General features: G+C 43.8%; 2 protein-coding genes across 2 annotated transcripts in view; both read right to left on the bottom strand.

Annotated features, from left to right (window-relative positions):
* Positions 1-11637, bottom strand: part of LOC117748105 — a 29093-nt gene extending 17456 nt beyond the window's left edge. The window contains exons 1-12 of the mRNA XM_034557730.1: positions 11505-11637; positions 6224-8459; positions 4364-4425; positions 3460-3492; positions 3181-3324; positions 2757-3058; positions 2294-2532; positions 1928-2059; positions 1709-1807; positions 1467-1502; positions 1246-1277; positions 1-1091 (exon numbers count right to left, since the gene is read on the bottom strand). The exon at positions 1-1091 is cut by the window's left edge and continues 1032 nt beyond it. Of these exons, the coding sequence (XP_034413621.1) occupies positions 1-1091; positions 1246-1277; positions 1467-1502; positions 1709-1807; positions 1928-2059; positions 2294-2532; positions 2757-3058; positions 3181-3324; positions 3460-3492; positions 4364-4425; positions 6224-8179 (4126 nt within the window). The 5' untranslated portion in view covers positions 8180-8459; positions 11505-11637. The remainder of the gene's footprint in view (positions 1092-1245; positions 1278-1466; positions 1503-1708; positions 1808-1927; positions 2060-2293; positions 2533-2756; positions 3059-3180; positions 3325-3459; positions 3493-4363; positions 4426-6223; positions 8460-11504) is intronic.
* Positions 11638-19621: 7984 nt separating this feature from the next.
* Positions 19622-25919, bottom strand: LOC117747576 (type I phosphatidylinositol 4,5-bisphosphate 4-phosphatase-B-like). The gene is made up of 7 exons (XM_034556934.1): positions 25632-25919; positions 23894-24075; positions 23316-23422; positions 22665-22776; positions 22500-22552; positions 22316-22406; positions 19622-21951 (listed from the first exon to the last, which is right to left on the bottom strand). The coding sequence occupies exons 1-7, from the start codon at positions 25711-25713 to the stop codon at positions 21808-21810; spliced, it is 771 nt and encodes a 256-aa protein (XP_034412825.1). The 5' UTR covers positions 25714-25919; the 3' UTR covers positions 19622-21807.
* Positions 25920-26159: the final 240 nt, after the last annotated feature.

Here is a 26159-nt window from a genome sequence, read left to right as displayed (position 1 = left end):
AAGCTTTTTCATTTTCAGATTCCTTTAGATCCACCTGAGGAATCGTGGACTCTGATCCTGGAGAAGCTTTTTCATTTTCAGATTCCTTTAGATCCACCTGAGGAATCGTGGACTCTGATCCTGGAGAAGCTTTTTTCTTTTCAGATTCCTTTAGATCCACCTGAGGAGTCGTGGACTTGGATCCCGGTGAAGCTTTTTTCTTTTCAGACTCCTTTAGATCCACCTGAGGAGTCGTGGACTTGGATCCCGGTGAAGCTTTTTTCTTTTCAGACTCCTTTAGATCCACCTGAGGTATCGTGGACTCTGATCCTGGAGAAGCTTTTTTCTTTTCAGATTCCTTTAGATCCACCTGAGGTATCGTGGACTCTGATCCTGGAGAAGCTTTTTTCTTTTCAGATTCCTTTAGATCCACCTGAGGAGTCGTGGACTTGGATCCCGGTGAAGCTTTTTTCTTTTCAGATTCCTTTAGATCCACCTGAGGAGTCGTGGACTTGGATCCCGGTGAAGCTTTTTTCTTTTCAGACTCCTTTAGATCCACCTGAGGTATCGTGGACTCTGATCCTGGAGAAGCTTTTTTCTTTTCAGATTCCTTTAGATCCACCTGAGGAGTCGTGGACTTGGATCCCGGTGAAGCTTTTTTCTTTTCAGATTCCTTTAGATCCACCTGAGGAGTCGTGGACTTGGATCCTGGTGAAGCTTTTTTCTTTTCAGACTCCTTTAGATCCACCTGAGGAGTCGTGGACTTGGATCCTGGTGAAGCTTTTTTCTTTTCAGACTCCTTTAGATCCACCTGAGGAGTCGTGGACTTGGATCCTGGTGAAGCTTTTTTCTTTTCAGACTCCTTTAGATCCACCTTAGTCGTCGTGGACTTGGATCCCGGTGAAGCTTTTTTCTTCACGGGGGCCTTCTTCACCGGTCCCTTAACAGGCGGCTTTCCCGTCTTCTCCATTTTATTCATCGGCTTGGCCAAGGAACTTTTATTTTTTGGAACCGGAGCCGTTTTGGCTTCAGGATGCAGAAGCAGAGGAGGCGTCGGGAGAAGGGCCTTTCTCGAGGACACGGTTTGAGGCGTGGACGCGCTGGACGTGGACCTGTGAACAAAAGAATCCGATCACGTCGGATTCAAGGTAGAAAGTCAACGGTTGGACTTTTACTCAAATTTCCCTTAAAAAGTCCCAGAAATGTCCCCACATAAATATATTGCCAAAAACAAAGATCAGCGCTGTTAAAAAGAACATTTCTTACTTGTCGGTGGAATTCTTTTGCTCCTTAGCCTCCTGGAAAACAAAAGAAATTAAGATACTTGAATATAAATGTATGTTGAGCATAGTAAAATCGTAGTGTTGGAGCCGCTCCGTGTTCAATGATAGCAATTCTCTGCCTTTTTTTCGTCCAAAAATGTCCCGAAAACAGCAAAGAAGAAGAAGAATTTGGAGAAACTGCAGCTAAAAGCAGGAAATATTTACCTTTGTTTTGCCTCCCTCTTCCTCACAAGACTCAACCTGTCAAAGGGAAATCACAGATCAATTGACCTGTTACATTAAAGTAAGAAAGCTTTTTTTTCCTAGTGGACAGAACATATAACAAGTGGCATCGACGATGCACGCAGTAAACAACAACGAGACTACATTTCACCATTAATAACGTTACAAAAAAACGTAAAGTAATGAAATTAAAGTGTGATACATAAAGACATAAAGTGTGCTACCTTGTATCTGCCCACGGTGATGAGATGTCCATTCACATCGAGGCTCTGCAGGCTGTTCAATTTCTTTGCGTCTTCCTCGTTCTCAAATCTTACGAGTGCCTACACACACACACACACACACACACACACAAGCACGCAAAACATTTAGCCAGCGGCGCTACATCTCGAATACCATGAAACGGGGGCCAAAGCATTATCAAATACAAGCCCACGACGTACCGCATGTCTGGACCGGAACAGGATGACCGACGTGGTTTTTCCGAAGGCCGCCACAGCGGCCGTCACCCCGTCGTGAGACACGTGACTAGCGATCTGCCCCAGTTTCACCTCGTTCGGCTGCAGTTCATCATACTGAGCAAAGAGAGAGGAAAATACAAACTTTATAGACTAAATATAATGCATCTGGGTTATTTATAAAAAAAATAAAATAAAAAGTCTATTTACATCAGGGGACAAGAAGCTAATTTCCACCTGCAGTCGCAACACAGAGCATTCCTATCATGTCCTCTCCAACACAGTGATGGAGCAACATAGTATCATTTTCTTTGATCAAAATGTTACACACAGACACACACACACACACACCTGGGGCCTGCGAGATGCGCTCCTATGCCTTTTGGACGACGCCTTCTTTGCTTTCGAGGACGAGGGAGAAGACGAGGAGGGCTTTCCTCCTCCTCCTCCTCCTCCGGCGGCGGCGGCGGCGGCAGAGGAGGAGGAGGAGGACGACGAGGACTTCATCTTGGCGAGCTCGGCCATCAAGGCCGGAGCCAGAGTTTTAACCACGGTCTCCAGGTCAGACTGTTTGGACAGAGACTGGACCGCTAGAGGTACGAAGATGGAAAAAACAGACGAGAGCGGCGTTTGGTGGTCGCTAAAGTGTCATTCAGAACATGCACACTGCGCTTCAATGGACGCAGGTACACACACACACACACACACACACACACACACACACACACACACACACACACACACACACACACACACACACACACACACACTGTAAGTCTTTAAACGTGGCGTCAAGTCGTTAAAATGTTCAAACCTGATGTTTCCATTAGCTTCTTAACCAGGTTCTCTGTGCTGCTCTGCTTTCGTTTGGACGACCGCCTCTCGTCGCGTCTCCTCGACGACGATCGCCTCTCGTCGCGTCTCCTCGACGACGACCGCCTCTCGTTGCGCCTCCTCGACGGCGACCGCAGCTCGACGCTCCACCTCGACGGCGACCGCCTGTCGTCCCTCCTCCGCGGCGAGGATCGTCTGTCGGGGCTCCTCGATAGCGACCGCTGGCCCATGAGGGTCGTGCGGGCGTACCACGGGGAATTAGAACTAGAACGGGACCGGGACCTGGCGAGAGGACAGATCGAAGCTAATGATTAGCATAGTTCGAGAGATTCCTCAAGGGGTGATTTACAAATCCAAACAGGTTATAATGCCGCAATTTTTTTAAGAGCGTATGCATCACAGACCTGCGAGTGCCTCTGTTGTACGGCGACCGCGATCGGCGGTACCGGCGGGGGCTCGGCGAGCTGGAGCGGCTTGCATGTCTGGCTTTCTGACGGCGCTGGGAGGCCTGTGAAGAGGTCGAGGGCGTGGCACCTTTACCTGCAGCCCTGGAGAACGCAACGGATGTGAAACAACGGGAGAGCAACGGTTTCCATAAATCAACTGAGTGGATGCATTTTAACCCTGAATTGGGCAACATTTTGAGTGTGTGTGTGTGTGTCGGCCAAGCGTATCACACTTACCTGAGTTCAATCTCTCCATCCCAAAGCGGGTATCTGTTCACACGAACAAATGAAACACACCGATTTAACAACAGCGTAGAGTAATGCTTCTAATCAGATGGCATCGAGGAACAGTACGGGTTCTGCAGAGTGGAGGTACCTTGAAGAACCAAACATGAACCCCTGACAGAAGGGCCTAACAGTACGGGTTCTGCAGAGTGGAGGTACCTTGAAGAACCAAACATGAACCCCTGACAGAAGGGCCTAACAGTACGGGTTCTGCAGAGTGGAGGTACCTTGAAGAACCAAACATGAACCCCTGACAGAAGGGCCTAACAGTACGGGTTCTGCAGAGTGGAGGTACCTTGAAGAACCAAACATGAACCCCTGACAGAAGGTCTTAACAGTACGGGTTCTGCAGAGTGGAGGTACCTTGAAGAACCAAACATAAACCCCTGACAGAAGGTCTTAACAGTACGGGTTCTGCAGAGTGGAGGTACCTTGAAGAACCAAACATAAACCCCTGACAGAAGGTCTTAACAGTACGGGTTCTGCAGAGTGGAGGTACCTTGAAGAACCAAACATAAACCCCTGACAGAAGGTCTTAACAGTACGGGTTCTGCAGAGTGGAGGTACCTTGAAGAACCAAACATAAACCCCTGACAGAAGGTCTTAACAGTACGGGTTCTGCAGAGTGGAGGTACCTTGAAGAACCAAACATAAACCCCTGACAGAAGGGCCTAACAATACGGGTTCAAGGAAGACCCTTCGAGATACTCGCTACAACTTCTGCAGGATGTTACGGTGCTTTAGGGGCCTTTAGGGTTACAGTCTTAGAACCACCTTTTTCCCCACACCGTGGTCTAGTATTCTGGCATTCCCCAAGAATTGCAATGATTATCAAAAAAGTAAAAGAAGAACTGACTGTATTCGGAGGAATTTGCAGTTCTCGAGGTGGAGGCTGGTGTTCTGGTGGGAGATCCAATCCTAGTGGTCGGAACAACAAGCACAGCGTTAGAAAGGCCTCCTCCTCATCCCGCTATCAGTTATTAACTCGTTTCTTTTGATTGTCTGACAACAGATATCTTTTTTTTATTCAACGTTACAGCAGCAATAAAGAAACTGTTGAGTCTCCCGAGTGTCCAGTTCGATTTCTCTGCTCCGGTTCACAGTTTGTGGCGATGAGAGTTGATAAGTCTTTTAAAAAAAAATCTGGTTTCTTCAACAGCGTCATCTGAGGGACCAGAACCACCTTGAGCCCCGAGTGAAGAGCTGTGACACTCGCCGTGGCTTTCATTTAAAATAGAGTAGTGAGAAATACACGTGAACACAAGCATCACGTGGTCTTTTTCCTTCATAATTACAGCAGACGTGTGGTCAACAATTCATTAATCATGAAACATGACAAAACATAGGAGCGCCAGTAGCAAGCAATCACAATGAAGAGTTCTTCTTTGGGTTCTTGACGGTGCAAAGTCGGGTTCTTCAGTCCCCTTAAGTACGTTGAAGGTCATCTCAGAGGTCACGGTCAGGTATCAGGATCAGGGCAAACAAGCACAGGCGAGACCGCTGGAGTCGGCAGGAAGATGTGGAAACCGGAAAGGGGGCGGGGCTTGTGGTTCTCTGTTTTTTTTGGTTTGTTTATTGGACAAAATTTTAAATGCGATGTCTCGAGCTGAATGCTGAGTGTGTGTGTGTGTGTGTGTGTGTGATGCTGGTGACTTCAGGTGGATGATTGTGGATGGAATATCGTTGGGACACAAAAAGGGAGATTGGCTCCACAATAGCATTCCATATACACCGATATTACAAAAATGCATATCCACGGTTGGATATTAAATTAATGCAGGTAACAAAATGCATTAATGATAGTTACAACAGTAAGAAGAAAGAAAGAAAAAGATACAAATTACTAGGGGATGCAGTTGATCCGAATACCAATATCTTGGCGTTGGATATTGGTCGATGAATACCAACGCTTGAATAACGAGTTGTCCGGAGGGGATTGGGATCCTTTATTTTAAATAAAAGTCAGGCTTGACCTAAACATCGCTTTCCTAAGTTTGTTTATTGTAGTTTTATAGATATACTGAAACGTTAGTCATAAAAATAAATGGTATCCAACATCAGATTGTCAACAATAGCCAATTGAGTCAGTATCAAGTCAATATCCACCATCAGTATAGGCCTCAGAGCATCTCTATACAACCGTTTCATAATATTTTAAGGGAATATACAAGATGGGGGGGGAAAACCAGAAGGGAAACGGTCCTCTTCCGTCCTCCTCACTCGTTCCTCGGGTGGATTCTTGCTGGTCAGGTCTTCTCAGGACTCGGCTCCATTTTCAACAATGTCGTTTAATCAAATTATGCTACAGTCATTAGTCTCTGTAAAAGGTAATAGTCTTGTACCAATTACTTTCTTTTTAATGATTTTTATCCGACAATGATGTACTAACAAGAGTTTTAAGTCAGTCAAAATCAAACACTGTGAACTTGAATTACAGATAACCAAAAACAGTTGTGACCTCCATCCGTGGCGCGTTTTGGTTAAAAAAATTTAAAAAAACAAAAAAACGTTGTTTAAAGTACATCCAAATCAGATAATAACTTGTTATTCACATCGGCTTGAAAGTATCGCCTGTAATCCATCAGTTTCCCGAAAAAGTAAAATAAATATTTCAGAATGAAAAAAAAAAGAACGGAAATTCTAGATATTGGTATAAATCGCCCACCATTTACAAAAATAGGGAGAGAGAGAAAACAGAGTGCAGACTTTCACTCACCTGCATCTGAAGACATTCTCTGCTACACAGACAACAGGTATGTGGAAAGATTCTCGGCGAGGCCGCGGCATAATCATGCATCATGGCCGCCGTCGGCAGGTGCTTGGAGCCTGCAGCCTTTGCCGAAGACGACGGCGTCAGATGGATGAGGTCCATCAGATCCGGGATTGGCAGCACAGCTGGAGGACCGACGGCGTGCCGAGGACCATCGAGGAACATCGGACGTTGCATGGCATCGTGGACGTTGGGCATGTGAGGTGGAGGGGGAACCGATTTTGCGGGAGGAAAAAACGCAGGCCACATGGCTTGTGATGCCGGCTGCGTCACTTGATTTGGTAGCTGCTGCTGAACCGGCTGCTGCACCGGCTGCTGCTGCGGCACTGGCTGCTTCTGCGCCTGCTGTGTCTGCTGCGCTGGCTGCTTCTGAATCTGCTGCACCGGCTGCTGCTGCGTTTTCATCTGCTCGGCAACGGTTGACCCTTGCCCGGGTTTTTTACTCTGGTTCTTATTGCCCCTGGTGTAATTACTGTCAATGAGCACCAGGCCAGGTCTGCCGGGATGTACATTACGGTACAGATTCGAGGGTGGTGGGATTTTCGCTTTCGAATGGCGATCTGGCTCCGGTTGTTTCAAAGAAACGGGTTTGGAGGCTGCAGGCTTGACTCGGATGTCCGTGTCTTTCAGATAGAAAGGGTTGGCGACATTTGGGGTTTGTAATCGTTTAGTCGGATCATTGCCCGGGGCAGCCACAAAGCCCAGTGTGGAACTGTGCAGAGAGCTGAAACTGGACACGGAACCCGCATGGTCACGAGAAAAACCAGAGGCGCCGCTTTTCACCTCTGTTTTTTGCAGTTGTTGTAGCCCTTGTCTGCTACTACTGTAAGTGTCCATCGGCAACATACTTCCACTGCCACCACTGGTATCTCTACTGCCACTGGTCCTTGCGATCTCGTCCGCAGCCCCTCCGGTATATTTGCCTGTATGCCCATAGTCAATGACATTACTCAGCTGGCGAACAGCCGAGGAAATCTCTTCTTGGCGCATCCCCACCCCTCCCGATTGACCCATTCTGGCCTGTTGGGGTTCGGGGCAGGGTTTCGACTGAGCCGCGGTCGTAGCCCTCTTGGTCTTCTCAATGCGGATTTGCCGCAAGATGAACGGCAGGTTAGCGGGGGTGATCTGCTCCTCGGGGTACGAGATGAGATGTTCCAAGTCCTCTTTTTCAAGTCCAAAATGCAAAAGGATATTAGAAGCCGATTCAGAGGTGTACTTGTGTTGACTGGCCTCTGTAAGGGCCGCAAGCTTGACCGACAACGGACTGTCAAAATCACCCAACCCTGGAATGGACGGCATATCACGCTCTCTTTCACTGGAGCCAATAAACCTTCCATCAACATCGCTTGAATAGTTAGACGAAGCAGGCGGTGAATAAAACTTGGAGGGTTCAGCTGCAGTGGGCCTTACATAGTTGGATGACCAGTCCGAGGAGCCACTGCCACTTTCAACCCCCGGGTATCTATGTCCGAGAGAGGCAGAGGTCGAGGACATTGGTTGAGGGTAGGAGACCATCCCTGTGGTTGAGGAGAGACACTCCCTTTGAGTGCTCGTAAATCGAGAGTCAATCGGCTGATGCAACGGTTTGCCAAGAAGCCCGGCCTCCTCTCTGGCTCTACTAATATGCATGTCTATAGACCTCTCAATGTTCTCGTCCATCATAGTCCTATTTTGTTCAGGAGGCCTGTAGCCCATCGACTGAGGCAGCAGCAAGGGAGGCATTCCCCCGGAGTTGGCAGAAGTCACTGAAGAAGTTCCAGAGGAGCCGAAGCTGGACCCAGGTCCAAGGTGAGCCGGTGCCATCCGAGGGTCCCTCCCTACCTGTCCACTGGAGAGTCCATACTGACCCTGAGTGGCTCTTTGGTTCCCAGGAGCATAGGGGTTGTACTGGGGATTGGACATGGTGTTTGCGATCTTCAGGAGGTTAAGGAGATTGATGGCCGCTGCAGTCGGGGAGTGGGGTGTTGTGGGTATGTAGGCAGCGAGCGAGTTGGAGGTCAAGGTTGCGGCTCGGCTGCCAACAGCGAGAGCATTGTTTATCTGCGTCACTGCTAGCTGGGCTTTAAGTTGAGCCAGCCGCAAGGAGGCAGCCTGCTGGCCGAGCAGGAGCCCTCCGAGTAAGGGGCTTGTTAGGGGCCGTGGAGCGGGACAAGAGGCACAGCTCTCCGATAGCAATGCCAAGCTGAAAAGTGAAGAACAAAAACAACAACAAAAAAACAAACAAAGGATGGGGTTATTGGATGGGATTGAACTTCAGCATCTCGGATGGGTTAAATTCATCATCTGGATGGTCTCGTCTCGAGTCGTCCACTCTGGTGCTGGACAGACTCTGGACACGCATAAATTCAGTCTATTTCACTTCAGAGTCTTCACTGGCAAGAAAGAACAGAGGCAAAGGCAACACAACATAGATGATAGAAAACAAGGTCACATCCAGAACAGACACAAACTCATTTATTTGTTCCCCCCCCATGTTTATCTCTGGTGGAAACAGTGGATTGGAGACTGGCACCAGCAGACAATTCACATTGGAAAATGTAACAGACCAGAACCGCAATTTCCATTTCAGGAGGTGACAGATCATAATGATAATGAAGGAATTAAGACAACCCTTAAAACATTGCACTCAATGCTGGTAATGTATAAATCAATGGAACACTATTAACACTCCGGTTAACCAGGAAGTTAGAGAAAATAATAGTATTATAGAACTCAATAATAAAAAGGTATGGCTTGATTCTAAAGATCTTCATCTATACACTTAAAAACAGACAGACTAACTTTTTCAGTCCCAATACCAATACCGTGGCTTTGGATATTGTCCGACACGTCATGACTGACGAGAACTCAAGTAGTGAACGTCAACGGTCTACGTCACCAGTCTACGTCACCAGTCTACGTCACCCGGTCTACGTCACCCGGTCTACGTCACCCGGTCTACGTCTCATCGTTTTCAAAAGTTTCAGGAAAGCAATTTCAAACTCCTTCCTTTTCGGTGCTCTTAAACTTCCGGAGTAGTGTGGACACTTGTGCATAAAACAAAAAGATCGGCATTTCTAAACAGAAACGTTGTACTGTGGACGTGGAACTTAGGCCACGTTCGGACTGACTTTAAGTACGCCTCTAAAGCAGCATCCAAAGAAGCAGCTGGGGTGGTAATGCAGAAGAAGAAATGCAGAATTTAGCAGGAAGTTCATTCTGGCTCAATATTTGCTGGAACAAAATATCATCCTATCAAACTTATGCAAATGCACATTCTTCGTAGATTGTTCCGTAACATGAACGTTGAATTTTCGACTGTTTCTCATGCAATCGTTCCCACTCAGATTTTGTTCTTAACTCTGAAGAAGCTATATCACACTGGTTATAGAAACTAAGCCTAACATCTGTTTGGGGGCCAGTGGCAGCACCAGATCCAAGAGTCCCGCCCCCCCCGCCTCTGGAATAGGACAACAGCAGCCATTCCAAAGGTATATCTGTGATACCCCTGTGTTTTCCAAGTCAAAGTTGAGGGAAGCAGCACTTTCACAGCAAGGGGCAACATCACACACGTCAATTGGCAAACAAACACACAATGCTTTGGCCAACTTTAGCCCATTATATCAGGATGGGTATGCCGGTGTATTTTTTTTAAACATTATGGATGTATCTTCTAATCAACCCTTTGTCTGGACTCTTTTGGGGTTCTTCACAGACTGACGGCCTATGTCAAATGTTTGAACCACTTCACCATAGTTATGTATCTTTGTCTCGCTAGTTTCTGGGAGATTCCCTCCCACCCATAGACCGCATATAAGAAGTGGACGTAGTCACAGTGACATCACCCGTTGGTTTGTGGACTGCCGCTAAGAAGCCTTAAGTTCGCAGATTTTGCCGTCACCATCCAGACTTTTTGCAACCAATGAACGGAAGTTACTATATTTACAATGTGGAGGAGCGCTGAAGAGACGCCGTAATAGGCTCTGGTTGCGGCAGCGACCTGTCAATCACAGTAAGCCTGCCCTAAATCATACTGAAATATGGTCTATTTTACTCTAAATGGACCATAATCTATTAAATGAACATCACGCTGTATTGAAGAAGACTTGAAACTAGAGATTGAGACCATAAACTCATGTTTACAATGTTTACTGAGGGAATAAATAAAGAGAAGTAGAGTCATTTATATAGACTTCTATACAACCAGAATCGCCGCCCCCTGGTGGTCAGTGGAGATAATGCAGCTTTAACACACAAAGCATAGAAATCTATACAACCAGAGGAGTCACCCCCTGGTGGTCAGGAAAGAGAATGCAGCTTTAACACACGAAGCATAGACTTCTATACAACCAGAGGAGTCGCCCCCTGGTGGTCAGGAGAGAGAATGCAGCTTTAACACACGAAGCATAGACTTCTATACAACCAGAGGAGTCGCCCCCTGGTGGTCAGGAGAGAGAATGCAGCTTTAACACACGAAGCATAGACTTCTATACAACCAGAGGAGTCGCCCCCTGGTGGTCAGTGGAGATAATGCATGTTTTAAGACTTCAGCATGAATCCCATTATGTTTACTTCTAACTTTATTTCATGCCTCTGCAATAACTACTAAGGGCCTCTTTCTCATTTCCCGATTGTGAGCCTCGTCACTTCCTCTTTCCTCAACTCCTCGCGTCTCAGAAGGCAGACAAGAGGAGCGTAAACAGTCAGTATGAAAACACAAGCATCGGGTCAACGTCCCCAAAAACGGACACAAAAAGTAACCGTAACCTTTGGGTCCATCTTAGGTGTCGCGCGGCTTTTGTTTGTTTACGTGTGCCGAAAACCCTTCTGCGAAGGACACGCCGGTGTCTCCTCCGCTCACGGCTCCTCCGGCAAGCCTCCTCGACCCTCGAGACGCATTACAGGTAATTGGGATGAGAGTAGAGGCTCAACATCGGGAGATGATAAAAGAGTGATTTAAACTGAAATAACACATTGTTTACCTCGCTTTTTTTATGCACATTTGATAAACGAACGTCGTCGCAGCCTTTTATATGACGTTATAAACACACCGGTGCTCTTCAGCCCCTTGAATTCTGGCCCAAAAGAGAGCTAACATGGCTCAGCTGGCCTCGCGAGCTCCTGCTAGCAGGCCCTAAACGGAGCACTTCTCACGAGGGCCCCGGATACAAACACGCGCTTTGACACGCGCTTCGGCCGTTAAACGCCGAGTGTGGGCGCGCGGCGTGGTGTTTTTGTTGCCGCATACCTTCCGTTATTTGGGGATAGTTCACGTCTCCGGTGCGCTGTGACTCATCTTCGGGAAAAACAACGGGCAGGAACTCCTTGGACGAAGCCGTTTCTCTATGGCGGACACTTCCGGTTTTGGTGTCGAGCCTTCAGAGTAAAAGCACGGACTTTACAAGTCGAAGTAACGTCAAGGTCCCGCGTTTAAAATCTTACTTTAGTAAATACAAATATATATATATTGATTATACATATATGATATCAATATATAAATATATGTATATTATATATATATGTGTATATACATATATATATGTATATATATAAATAGTTTTTCCTATTCCTATCTTTAAATTATTATTATTATTTGTATTGTTTTATTCTTTGTTTATTATTATGCACCTTGTCAAATTTCTTGTATGTGCAATATACGTATTGATCATGAATATATATATATATATATATATATATATATATAAATAGTTGTTTTTCATATTTATCTTAATTCAAATTATGTTTTTATTATTTGTCTTGGTTTATTCTTTGTTATTATTATTATGCACCTTTTACCTCGTCAAATTCCTTGTATGTGCAAAGAACTTAGCAAATAAATAATTCTGAATAAACAATTCTCATTATAATTATCAATATTAAGTATTGATTATGTGTACCTGCATACTAGGTGTAAAACGTGCAATATTGGCTTCCAAAATATAGTTGAGAAGAACTATAATGTAACTGTTTGTTTGTAATGTATTCTTGAATGATGACAATTTAGGCTCTTTTATTTTGAAGATACTGACCTGAATTGTTGTTTGTCATTTAGGATGATATTTATGAGAATATAGTAGTTGTATTTTTAACACTTTATCATTGTTACATAACTTCTTGTCCATAGATTTAGGTTTCACAAGTCGTGTTGTGTAATAATCCGTTACTATGTGTAAACCAAGACCATCTAAATGAAATACATTGTAATTTTACACAAGTTCATACGAAACACTTAATATATAAAACAGATATGTAATGTCATCATTAAATAAAGAAGGGCGTTAAAAGCATAATAATAAGTGTATTAACATTATTCTGCCACAGTGCGGCGCTATTCTCACAGAAATGCAGGTAATGCATTTATTATAGGCATACAAGCCGTTAGTCTTTCATAATAAAAACTGCTGAATCAACAGTTTATCAAAATGAGGCGATGACTATTTTCATTAAAGGATCTTTCTCAGTTGGGGATTGCCTCAAATTAATAATATATCCCCTTTATCCTCTCAGGGCTTAACGCCTGACCACGACACAACAGCTGACTGGCGGAGCTCCGGCCCTGTGTGTGTGTATGTGTGTGTGTGTGTGTGTAGGAGTGTGTGTGTAGGAGTGTGTGTGTAAGCTTGAGCCAAAAGATAGTTATTTTAGGTTGTCATCGCTACCCTGACAGAGGCTCGTGGCGGTGACCTCACCATAAAGAAACACGCACACACACACAATCACACACACACATATATGTATACAAGAGCATACTCATAAGTGCACATAACATGTTATTATTTGCTTTCTTCCCCTTAAAAACCTTTGAAATACAGTGCATCTTTGACTCCCAGTGGAATAATATATATATATATATTAATATAATATAATAAAAGTACACTTTTGAGGTACTTGCGCTTCACTTGAGCATTTTCATTTTCTGCTACATTATAATTGTCCCCCATCTAAGAGTTAAATATTGTACTTTTTATTCTAAAGTCACAATATATTAGTATTCACTGCACTACATCTCAGGTAGATATTGTACTTTTTACTCCACTATGATGCAATGATAGATTGAAACTAGCCAACAGGCTATAAAGAAGTACAATTAAAAACGTATACAATTAATCCGGCTATTAATCCAGAAACATCAGATATTAGTAAAAGACCGAAGGGGAATATTATGTAATATCAATACTTCCGGATCAAGTCAAGGATACCAATATGTGAGACGTATCCCAGTTAAATTAATCCGAAATGTAATTTGACCTCTTATTATTATTTCATTGTAATCTAGAGAGATGGAAGGAGATAAAAAATAAGTAATAATATATGTAATTGATGACATTAATCTGACATTTCTCTGTGAGGTGTATTTATTGACATACAATGAAGATACCGAACTAGCGTACAAGTAGCACAACACTGCTCATCCGTGTCCCCACATGAATGTGCAGCATCTAACCTCCACGCCCAATAACACGAGGTCAGAGCCTCCCCAATGATATCACTTCTGACTCCAGGTAACCTGACCCCAGATCAGTGACGACGGGCCGGCGGCCGCCGCCAAGTTCGACAAGGAATGCGAAATCTCAAATTAGTATCCGTCTTCGACCCGGGGCGATCGTTCCATAAAAAAAAGAAGAAACATGGCTCCTATTTCCTTAACTTGGCAAAATGAAAAGCTGGGCAGGGGAGATGACCGAGGAATGTTTTACAGGATGGCTGTCAAGATGCTGCTAAGCACACTGGTTGCCTTTAATGCCTTAAAGCTGCTTTCTCTCTAATGGCCACCAGGGGGCGACTCCTCTGGTTGTATAGAAGTCTATGCTTCATGTGTTAAAGCTGCTTTCTCTCTGCTGACCACCAGGGGGCGACTCCTCTGGTTGTATAGAAGTCTATGCTTCATGTGGTAAAGCTGCATTCTTTCTCCTGACCACCAGGGGGAGACTCCTGGTTGTATAGAAGTCTATGCTTCATGTGTTAAAGCTGCATTCTCTCCCCTGACCACCAGGGGGCGACTCCTCTGGTTTTATAGAAGTCTATGCTTCATGTGTTAAAGCTGTATTCTCTCTCCTGACCACCAGGGGGCGACTCCTCTGGTTGTATAGAAGTCTATGCTTCATGTGTTAAAGCTGCATTCTCTCTCCTGACCACATGACCTGGCCTCACAGCCTCCAGGTCATGTGACCCCCTGCAGCCCCTCAGAGTTCCGCCCGGCGACAGACAGTTGGGTGTCAGCCATCAGGCACCCCGGTAACCCACACCGGACCCAACCCGCGGCCGCACATGTCGGGGTCATAAATCTCTCCTCGGAGACTTTAATTTAATACGCCTTGACAGATTTTTTAAATTTTATTTAATGGATGTATTAAAGGAGGCGAAGGAAAAGGGGACGACGGGTTAATCTGTTTAAAGCAGATGTTAACTTCTGTTTTACTTTTATTACTTACATAATATTCATAAATCTTTTCATTTTAAGAATATCTTCTCATATATATATATATATATATATATATATATATATATATATATATATATATATATATATATATAAGCTTCTGCCTGCTTGTTATATGGTTTTGAGGTCATTCAATAAGATAAGTATTTAATCCAACATCTGAGCTTCTTGTGCAGGGGCAGAAATAATCATGTTCATCCTAATTGTTAAGAAATTATAATAAAATAAAATATTCCCCATTAGTTATTAAAACTAGGGAGGGGGGCCGAGACATTTCTATGAGCCGGCCCGGCTCGTGTTTCATTCAATTTGTCTACACACTGTTCCGGCTTCCTAGTGTGTGTGTGTGTGTGTGTGTGTGTGTGTGTGTGTGTGAAGAGCAGTTATCACGAGGGTGAAATGAGCGCTGATGAAAATAAATCCCGGGCCGGCTCAAACTGAGAGATGTAGTCACTCAGCACCACAAGTGTGTGTGTGTGTGTGTGTGTGTGTGTGTGTGTGTGTTGTACTGACATGGTACTTTATGATTTTAAGTACGGTCCAGTGCCCTCCAGTACAATCCTGTGATGATTACTGAACATTTATCAATTTATATTGATCTATTAATACATATAAAGTCTAGTTTAGTGTACAAGGTATTTTGCTCTGTTTTGTTTTGTAATTTAAGGGTTTTAACAAGTTAAACGAATGTTTCCTCTAAGTGTCACGTAACTTTAAATGAATCCATTTGCTCATTTACTTCACGTGCAAATGTGGAATCTGTAGAAACATCGTCTCCCCGAACGAGACGGACAGCTGACGGCGACAGCGATACCTCATCGTGTCTAATTCGAGTTACATCATCACTTCTCGGCTGTGTGTGTGTGTGTGTGTGTCTCTTTTTTTAGGAGACTAAAATAATTTGCTCGGTCGGGTAGATGGACTCTAACTTTAAGATGAGTCTCATTTTCTCTTGTCCCTGTCTTTCTGCCTTCTCCCTTTTTAATCTCTCTCTCACACACACACACACACACACACACACACACACACACACACACGATACAAAGTGAGCCAATCCCAAAGAAACACCTGTCCTGATTTAAAGTGACAGTTCACCCCCAAAAAACAAACAAAAACAACACATTTTCCTCTTGTTTTGCTATTCATCAATCTGGATTGTTTTGGTGTGACTTGCCGAGAGTCGTTGGGGTTGTTGGTTAATCAAAGTAATCCACGGACCATAAAGCAGAGTATGCTTTAGGGGCGGGGCTCGCCGTGATTGACAGGTCGCGGCGGGCACCGGAGACGTATACGGCGTCACTTCTCCGCAGTCCAAATACCGTAACTAAAAAATAAAAGCCGAGATGGCGAAGGCCGTATTCCAAGATGTTGCCCAACAACTCAAAGGCTTCATAAACCACAAACCCAGTTCACTGGATGGCCTGAAGCGGTGGGACCAGTAAAACCAGCGAGACTGGAGGTCAACAGGACGCCGGCCGAAGAAGGCATTAAAGGGTGGAGAGATGGAGGTGAAGCAGCAGCTGCACCTTTAAATCCCCCTGTTCTCTCTTCCTCACACACACACACACACACACACACCTGTCACGTTGTAAACATCGAAACCCTCTCAGACATTTACGAGGTGTTTGGTCGTATTGTGTGTGTGTGTGTGTGTGTGTGTGTGTGTGTGTGTCAAGGTCAGCCTGTTTTTGAGCTGAAGGTGCCCGTTAACCTCACACAGTGTTTCCTCACACTGACGTCCACTACTAATTAAGACTGTATCATTCAAAGCTCATGATAACGATGGATCATCATCATCATCATCATCATCATCATCATCATCATCATCAATAGTTTAATGGCACCAAAGGGCTCAACGCTAACTTTTTAAACGGTTTAAGACAGCTTTTTGTGTGTTTCCATCCAGCTCAAAGACGCCAAAAATGTGTTTATTTTAGGGTGTGTTTGATGAAGATGGCAACCAAAGGCCAACGATCGGTTGACGATTTCTCCGAATGGTCGCCGACGGCAACCAGTACCGTCGAGCCCCCGACACCCCGAGATGGAGAACGCGCTTAAATCGGACTTTTCTCTGAGAATTCAGTTAAAATGTGCGCATGCGTCATTCCCTCACTGGGCTGTGGTACGAGATCAGAACCGTGTGGTTCTGGAGTTACAGACAAGGTATTTCCTCTTTTTTATTCTCTTATTTAAAGCAACGAGACAAAACCCCCCTTGGAGGACTCAAAAGGACTCCAGAACTTCAGCCACCGAGACGGACCGAGAGGAGACGACCGGAGGTCCAAACGAGAAGCTCAAATATAGACGACAGGCCGAATAGAAACCCCCCAAAACCCCTGTGTGTGTGTGTGTGTGTGTGTGTGTGTGTGTGTGTGTGTGTGTGTGTGTGTGTGTGTGTGTGTGTGTGTGTGTGTGTGTGTGTGTGTGTGTGTGTGTGTGTGTGTGTGTGTGTGTGTGTGTGTGTGTGTGTGTGATGAAAAACTGAGAATAGAGACCACGAGGACGTGGAGGTAAATCAGATTTACACGCTCTGTAAACACGCCTAAATCCATAGTGACAACGAGCTCAGAGCAAAGCCTCACTTCAGACCGGAGCTATTTCACAGCTCACACACACACACACATATACACACACACACACACACACACACACACACACACACACACACCGGGCTGTTCGAGGAAAACTATTAAAAGCTTTTTTGGGGGGGAATTAACAGCTCAGGACCGATGAAACAATGATGACTTAATGATTTAAATAAATGTTTTTTTTAAGTCAAGTGATCAGAAAATATGACTTTCTATTCGAAGGATTTGTTTTTAGGGGTAAAACTAACAATTCTTTTCATTGCCGATACGTCTGCTCGTTACTTTTCAAAGGAATCGATTAATTGTCTGGTCAATAAAATGAGTAACCATGTCCTTAAACGATTCGAGGACCAACTGTTGCATCTTATTGGTTTCCTTCCTGAGGTGAAGTTGTAAGGTTGTGGAGCAGATCCTGTTGCCCTTGGTTACAGCCATCGGTGACTGGTTTGAATGGTGCAGCATCTCTTGGATTAATCAATAAATAAGTAAAATAATAATAATCTAGAAACCCGTTCCTGTCAAGGCCATCGGACAAAATTCAGCGACGTGTGTGTGTGTGTGTGTGTGTGTGAAAGAAAACTTTTAAAGCTTTGGATTTAGACGCATGAGATGCGCGCTCACACACACACACACACACACGTGATAATTGCAGTGACCACGTGCACGGCGCGCACGGCCAGACGAGCACGTGGTCAGCCCGCGTTGTTAAGTAAGTAAAGCGCGACGTGTCTTAATAACAGACTGAAAGTAAACTTCTCCGTCCTTACCGGCGTGCAGGGCCGGGGGCGTGGCCTCCGGCGGAGGTGGGCGTGGTCTCACCAGCGGCCACGCTGCTGATCTTCTGCGTTTTGGGGTGACCTGCGTGTTGCAGGGGACCCCGGGCCTTCTTTTCCTCCAGCATGGCCACAAGTACACACACACATATATACACGACACACACACACACACCTTTACTTGATGGCTTTAATCTCTCACACACACACACACACACACACACACACACACACACACACACACACACGTCGGATTTCTTTCGTCGGGAAGCATCCAAATCCAAAAAGAGAAATCCCCCAAAATGTAAGAGAGTGCTTTTCTCTTGCTCTTTTATTCCAAAAATAAATGTTCTACAAAAATAAATAATCAAAAAACAAACAAACAAACGAATTAAAAAAGGAAGTCAGCAGATCTCCTTCAAGTCCTTCAATGTTCAACAGAAGAGTGAAGAGAGACTGAGAGAACACACTTCTATCTGAGGGGGCAGCTGGAAGGAGGGAGGGAGAGGGGGAGGGAGAGGAGGGGAGAGAGAGAGAGAGAGAGAGAGACAGAGACAGAGAGAGAGAGAGGAGAGAGAGACAGATCCACTCAAAATATTACTTCTAAATTTACTAATTTAATGTTGAGTGGCACTTTGATATCATCAAAATGTTTTGAGTTGAGAAAGAAAAGAAAACTCAACAAAGTAAAAAAGAATGTGTTTGATTTTTAGTAAATATTTTCAAGCCGTCGACATTTTCCTTTAAACTAATTAAAAACGGACTTAAAAGTAAAATGTGTCTTTTGGCAGAGATGTGACACTCAAGTCAGTTAGTTAAGTTAGTTTAAAACACGTCAAAGCTTCACAATTAAAGAACAAATCTTTAAATCTCTTTGTTTGTGCGAACCAAAAACATTAATGTGAAATAGTGTTATTATATGGAGTAAGAACGTGTGTCATTAAAAGATCTCGCTCATTCTCGCCCGACTGAATGGCGACCTCTAGTGGTCCTCAGTGGTAAGTGCATACAAAGAAAAGTTTGCTTTACTTCTACACATTTAGCAACATAAATCATATTAAAATAAGGCGTACGAATGTTGCAAACATATTTTCACCTTTTAAAAAAAGGTGATTTAAAGTTCACGTTAAAAATAAAATTAAAATAATGTAAATTATACTATTTATTGGAAAAGTGGAAAAAACTATGACAATATTCTCTATAATTAGCATTTGCTTTAAGTCGTTCTAACCTGCTGGCAGACTACAAACAATTGTGATTATTTGTTTTGAAGTTTTACAGCCTCAAAATATTAAGTCAGTTAAGTCAGCGCTAACCGAAGAGTTAACTTCATGTTTAAAAAAGAAAAAAAAAAAAAAAAGAACATTTACTCTCAACACTCTCATGGTACTAATATGTTGAATATAATTTTTTTTTTTTTCAAACACAAAATATTCAGTAATTCATTAACAGAAATTGCAAAAAAAACACACACACACACACACACATATATATATATATATATATATATATATATATATATATATATATATAAAATTGAAAATAAGAGACATTTGAGCCAGAGGACGTTGTTAAAAGTATTACTTTGTTTCACAATATACAAAAAAAAGAAAACCACAATCCACCCACTGGAATAATAGACAAACAACAACAAAAACATACAGTAAGTAGTACATCGGTACAATGTAGTGCAACGTTGTTTCACAGTCAGCGCGTACTTACATAATTCAGCCACAAGGGGGAAGCAACGGGCTCTGACAATTCTGTACAGTCCGAAAATAATGCACAAGTATTTACACGTCAACGTTTCGCTGCTTCGTCAATTCAGTTTGATTCAAACAAGACAAGAGGCCGATTAAAAACAGAGAGGAGATACTTCATTAAATCTGTCCGCGTGAAGTCATTTCTCAGAGTGACCCAAACAACGTAAAACGGCACTTTTTTGTTTTTGTTTAAAAGTTCAGCGGAATATGAAGAGATCGTTGATATGAATTATTAAAAAAGAAAGAAGAAAAAAAGTACGTTAAATCAAATATCCATTTTTTAAAGAAAATGCCACACTGAATCAATACCAATTAATTAATGTGCATCCTCCGTCGATGACGTTTCCTCGTCATGTTATCTCATTAATAATGCCCCAAAAAGCGCAACGTGGAATTTTTACACTTCAGTTTTTAGACAAATCAGATGCAACATTTTAAATAGTGAGCCGTCGCCATGTTGTCATGCTAAGCTAACTGTCCGTAACTGCAAAGTCACCGTACGTTTCCATGTTGTCATGCTAAGCTAACTGTCCGTAACTGCAAAGTCACCGTACGTTTCCATGTTGTTATGCTAAGCTAACTGGCCGTAAGCTGCAAAGTCACCGTACGTTTCCATGTTGTTATGCTAAGCTAACTGTCCGTAACTGCAAAGTCATCGTACGTTTCCATGTTGTTATGCTAAGCTAACTGTCCGTAACTGCAAAGTCATCGTACGTTTCCATGTTGTTATGCTAAGCTAACTGTCCGTAACTGCAAAGTCACCGTCCGTTTCCATGTTGTCATGCTAAGCTAACTGTCCGTAACTGCAAAGTCACCGTACGTTTCCATGTTGTTATGCTAAGCTAACTGGCCGTAAGCTGCAAAGTCACCGTACGTTTCCATGTTGTTATGCTAAGCTAACTGGCCGTAAGCTGCAAAGTCACCGTACGTTTCCATGTTGTTATGCTAAGCTAACTGTCCGTAACTGCAAAGTCATCGTACGTTTCCATGTTGTTATGCTAAGCTAACTGGCCGTAGCTGCAAAGTCACTGTACGTTTCCATGTTGTTATGCTAAGCTAAGCTAACTGGCCGTAGCTGCAAAGTCACCGTACGGACGAGGTCATCGTATCTCAAACCAATATTTGCTTTTTTTTAACAACATTTAAATTACAAAAAGAGTCCATTATTGTATTTTCTAGTATCGAGAGAATAGAAACATCTATGGGTTGAATCATTTAAAGAATTACAAGAAAATAAGCTTGTGTCGTTTCTCAAAGAACTCGGTATTCGTGATTAGGATCCATTATTAATTTCCCTCCATTTTGGTATGATTATACAGCGTAACGTCCTCCGACTGTTCTTTATTTGCCATTATTGGATTTCTCTGGAGGAAACACTGATTTCATATAATTGCCCGTTGACATTATAACGGTGTGAATTTGACAGCAGCTTTGAAACGACACATTAGACCACCAGGTCAAAAAAAACTAATAATTTAAACACATTTGTTCTCCAGCTTTGACCCTCGTTATCTCACACTACCCTCCTTTTTTTAACCCTGCACAGTTTGTGATTAAAAAAACAAAACAAAACACGTTGCGGAACAAATCGACCCTTTGCTAAGTCCCGCCCCTCTAACGCAGACTGGCCAATCATAGCGTAGCATCAGCCAGCTCCGACCAGGGGCTCCGATAACTATCCGAAACCATCACTTTTTTTCCGCTTCTCTTTAAAATTAGGACAGCTTGGCGGAGTAGAAGTGTGGGGTGGATGGGGGCGGGGCTTAGCAATGGGTCGATTGGCGACGTGAATCCAATCTGGCATGAATGTGGAGTTTTTTTTACATTTTTTATATCTCAAATGCATCTCTTCCTCTCTCTTTGTCTCCTCTGGATCTTTTGTTCACTTCCTCTACGTTTATCAACTCTTTCCCTTCCTTCTCTTCATCCACTTGCCCTCTCACCTACCTCTCTCTCTCTCTCTCTCTCTCTCTCACCCTCTCTCTCTCTACGTGACGTTGGATATGGGGTCGCTGATCTTCAGACACCTCCAGTAGATGGTTCTCGCCATGGTGAACAGAGCGAGCACCATCAGCAGCGCCCACGAGACGTAGATCCCTCTGGAGTTCTGGGCGGGTTTCCACGTGCCGACCTGAACGCAACAAGATCAGATTCACTTTTCAAGATCAGATTCACTTCGTGAAACATTTTCATACTTTGGTTGAACTTTAAGATGAATTTCAGTCTGTTTCGGGGCGTAAAGACGTCCGGAGGAGCCGGTTTCAAGAGCACGAGACACACATTGATGCTCGTCTGGAGTTGACGAGTTAACTCAAGTTAAAAAAAGGAGGTAAACAGGTTTTGACGCTGGTGCGTTGCCCTATTTGTGTTTTTTTTTTTAATGTAAACCGGTAAAACTAGAGAAAAACTTTAATCACCGAAAACCTTCTAAAGCAAAATAAAGACAGTTTAGAAGTTCCTCTGAATAATTAATTAAAAAACTAGCAAACACACACCATAAGTCCTGCAGTGGAGGCGACGAGGACAACAAACAGCAGGAAGCACAGTAGGCTCCTCCTCCTCGGGTACCGCCGACCAATAGAAGAGCTAGAAAAAAACACAACGTTTTTAAATAAGAAATCGGAAACCGATCGACTGTTCGTGGGAATCGTTTCGAGGGGAATTCGTCGAGGCTCTTACACTTTTCGGCAGTGCGGACATCGGGCCAGAGTCCGGTCCGAAAACTCTGTCCACTGGAGGAGGAAACAGGAAGTGAAACGTCGAATGAAAGAAGTGAAATCTGCACCGTCAGTTATGATGTCATCATTGTGTGTGTGTGTGTGTGTGTGTGTGTGTGTCTCCTACCAGGAATGTATTGGAGCAGTGTCCACAGATGATCCGGATGCCAACGGGCTGATGCTGCGGTTCAGGACTCTCTCTGCCGATGTGAACCGGGCCCAGGTTGATGACGCGTTTACTGGCATAAAACAAACAAACAAACAACAAAAACAACAACATTGAAGAAAAGCAATTCAGACCAAGAAACACAACAAACTCCCACATTCACCGGCGTAAGAAACAAGACCGGCGCGCGATTGGTTGTTTTTCCTAAATTAGGAACAGATTTAAAGGTATTTAAAAGGTATCAGAAAAGTGGCAAATTATTGCACCTTTAGAGCCGAGATGTACAAAAATAACGGCAACACGGCTAAAACCGCGGAAAAAAGATCTAACGTTGTTTTTTATTTGCCACTTTCAAACCAGCGGCACAAGAATGTAAAAATGTTACCCTCATATATTTAATTATAATACTGAAGTTGCGATTTATCACTTTTTAGTTTTACTCTCACTTTAAATCTTGTTTAAAGAGTAGATATAAAAGAGATTAAATAACACCACTAATAATAGCTGCACTTTCGCCGAGAGGCCGTTTGGACGAACGTCTCCTTCGGCATAGAAACCCCCAAGAGCCCCCCCCCCCCCCCTAAATAACCGCTCGGCGTTTGTGCGTCTCACCAGTACGGCCTCGGGCAGGCGATCCTCTGCGACGTGACTTTGCAGATCAGGAGACAGTTACACGGACAGCGGACGTACTTCTTTCCAACGGGGGCGTTCTTTATCGGCTACGGAGGGGAAACAAAAAAGGAGAAAAGAGGTTAAAAAGTTTTCAGCACTTCAGTTTTTTTTTTTAAGCTCATCGGCAGAATTTCTTGAAAAGACTTCCCGAGAGAGGAAATTGGAGACATGAATCACTCAGTCGGGTGCTTCGTGGTTCCCGACTGCTTTTGTAAAAACACGGTGAAAAGCTCACAAAATTAAAATCTCTTATTAAATTTTTAACATAAAATGCAAAAATGCTGCTGCAGCGAGGACAAACATAAAAATAACCACATATAACAGACGTATAAACATACGAGACAAAGAATTTCTACGCTCACCATGCGATGCAGAAAGAAACGTGTTTCAATGGATGAAAAAAAATCGTATTTATAAAACTTTTTTAAGTATTTTTAACCGCATCTTTGTTTTAGTTAAAAAGGTGAAAGGAAGTGTTCCGCAGGTGCCTCCTGCATCACGTCCGGTTCTCCGCTCACCGTGGCTTCGTTGCAGATGCCGCACTTCACCACGTGCTGGTGCGTCTTGCCCTCCACAGATATGGCGCTCTGGCAGACCCGGCAGCTGATGACGGGAGCGCTGCTGCTGTCCGGGCTGCCCTGCGGCGAGTAAGGGGGCGGAGCCTCGCCGGGGGCCACCGAGCTGGGGAACGGCGCCAGAGCTGGACACACACAGAGAGAGAGAGAGAGAGAGAGATCGTTTACAACTTAACAAGGTCGTCTTCAAGGTCAACACAGATTGGTCAGAACCCAGGAAAAAAAAAGTGCTTTTTAAAAGTAAACGCGATCGATTTATTCTGCCTATTATCAACGCGAATAAAAGTCTGTTTTAGAGCGGCGCGGTCACGGAAACTGGCGTCCTCAAACGAACCCCCCCGGCCCTCCCACCTGCAACTCGTTCCAGCCGACACACGATCACGTGTCGCTCAGCAAATACCGAGTATCAATTACATCGGTTATCGTGACATTATCAGTGTGTGTGTAACACCCAAAGGACACACTTTGTCGAGTGTGACTCATGAAAGGAAGGAAGGACAAAGGGTGCGAAAAAGGACGATTTAAGTTCAGTTGTTAGGAAACGACACAAGGAGAAAATAAGGATTAAAAGAGCAGAGAGGTAGTCTGGATATAACGGATGTAACGGTGGAATACTAACATACTTAAAGTTGTACAAAGGCTGATTATTTTAGTTATTGATTAACGTAAATGCTTAAATATATTTTTTTGTTTTGATTAATTGAATTATCTCTACAAAATGTCAAATTGTCACATTTCACCGCAAATGTTTTTTTTGTTTGATAAATGCTAATTAGCCAACTAATCAATTAAATCAACCGAGACAATAATAATAATAATAAATGCAAATGTTGTAGTCAAATTTCTAACTGTTTTGCTGAGACAAACAGAAAGTATGGCTGACCTTTGACCTTTTGTCCACAATGCAAACTCACCACGACTCAGGTCTCCTCCATCAAACGGAACATTTTAGTTCAGTTTCACGTGACTTACTAAAAGTATATTAAGTACTTTTTCTCTTCTACACTAATTATTTTACTTGAGGACCTATAAACTCTTACTTCACTACACATCAGGAGGTAAATATTGCACTTTTTTTCTTCATTCATTACTCATCAGATTCTACTTTTTTTACACCCTTCCTGTCTCCAAATGTGGAGATTTTTATTTTAATGTTTCTCATGAACTGGAGGAAGAAGTGTTTTCTGAGCAGTAGTATTTAAAATTAGCACAATCTTGAACATCTACAGCAGTAAAATGCAACATAGGCAGCACTGATATCCATCAAAACCTCATACAAACAACGCGTGTGTGAGTATATTTAGCTCATAAAACGAACACACTTTAATTTAATTCAGTTTTAAAGTTGTTGTCTTTTTACTTTTACTTCAGTAAACAAGTAAATACCTCTGCTTACAATATATAATATATATAAAAACACATAAAACGTGTTTCGCGAGCTAAATCTCCCCGTTTGTTTTTGTAGCTTCTGTATTTATAGCTAACGTTAGCTCGCACGCGACCTAAACCTAGCGCGAGCTCACCATTTCTTTACAAGTTGACGATATTCTCCAACTTAAATACGCAATAAAAACACTCAAAATTCCGCTTGAAACAAGACCTGAACCGGCTGGGGGGGGGGGGGGGGGGGGGGGGGAACCGGCCGTGGGTGTGGGGGGTGGGGGGGGACCGGCTGACGTACTCTGCGCCGTGTATCCGTGCGAGCTGCCGTTGGTGCCGTCGTGCTGCTCCGGCAGCAGCGGCGACCGCTCCCCGTCCTCCATCGCTGTCACGCGGCCTCGCAGAAGAGTCTCCGCCGGTGAAGAATGAGGAAGTCCTGAGAGGCGCTGCTGTTGTTGTTGCTGTTGTTGTTGTTTTTAATGATGGCGTCGCCCCCGTCAGTGGGTTCGGGTATTAGCTAGAACATCCACATGACACGGCGAGAAAAACACGGGAAGGCGGAAGCGAAGTAACGAAAACATCTCGTCACGTGATCTGAGTCAAACGGCTGCGATGGACAAGCGCGCTCGGCCAATGAGCGAGCTCGGTTTGGATGGGCGGGGTTCGCAGGCTCCGTTGAGCCGTCTGACAGCCAGGGCCGCGTTCCAACACTAATACACGTCGTCCTTCACTGGGGGTTTTAATACCTTCGAGGTATTTTAAAGGCCTCCATTGTCTCTTATTTTACTGCAATACATTTAAAGAGCTGTATTTCAAATTATGGACATTA

The sequence above is a fragment of the Cyclopterus lumpus genome, chromosome 18 (assembly GCF_009769545.1).
Source record: "Cyclopterus lumpus isolate fCycLum1 chromosome 18, fCycLum1.pri, whole genome shotgun sequence".
NCBI classification, from domain to species: domain Eukaryota; kingdom Metazoa; phylum Chordata; class Actinopteri; order Perciformes; family Cyclopteridae; genus Cyclopterus; species Cyclopterus lumpus.
The sequence above is the reverse complement of the archived record's forward strand: the minus strand, read 5'-3'. Positions and strand labels throughout refer to the sequence as shown.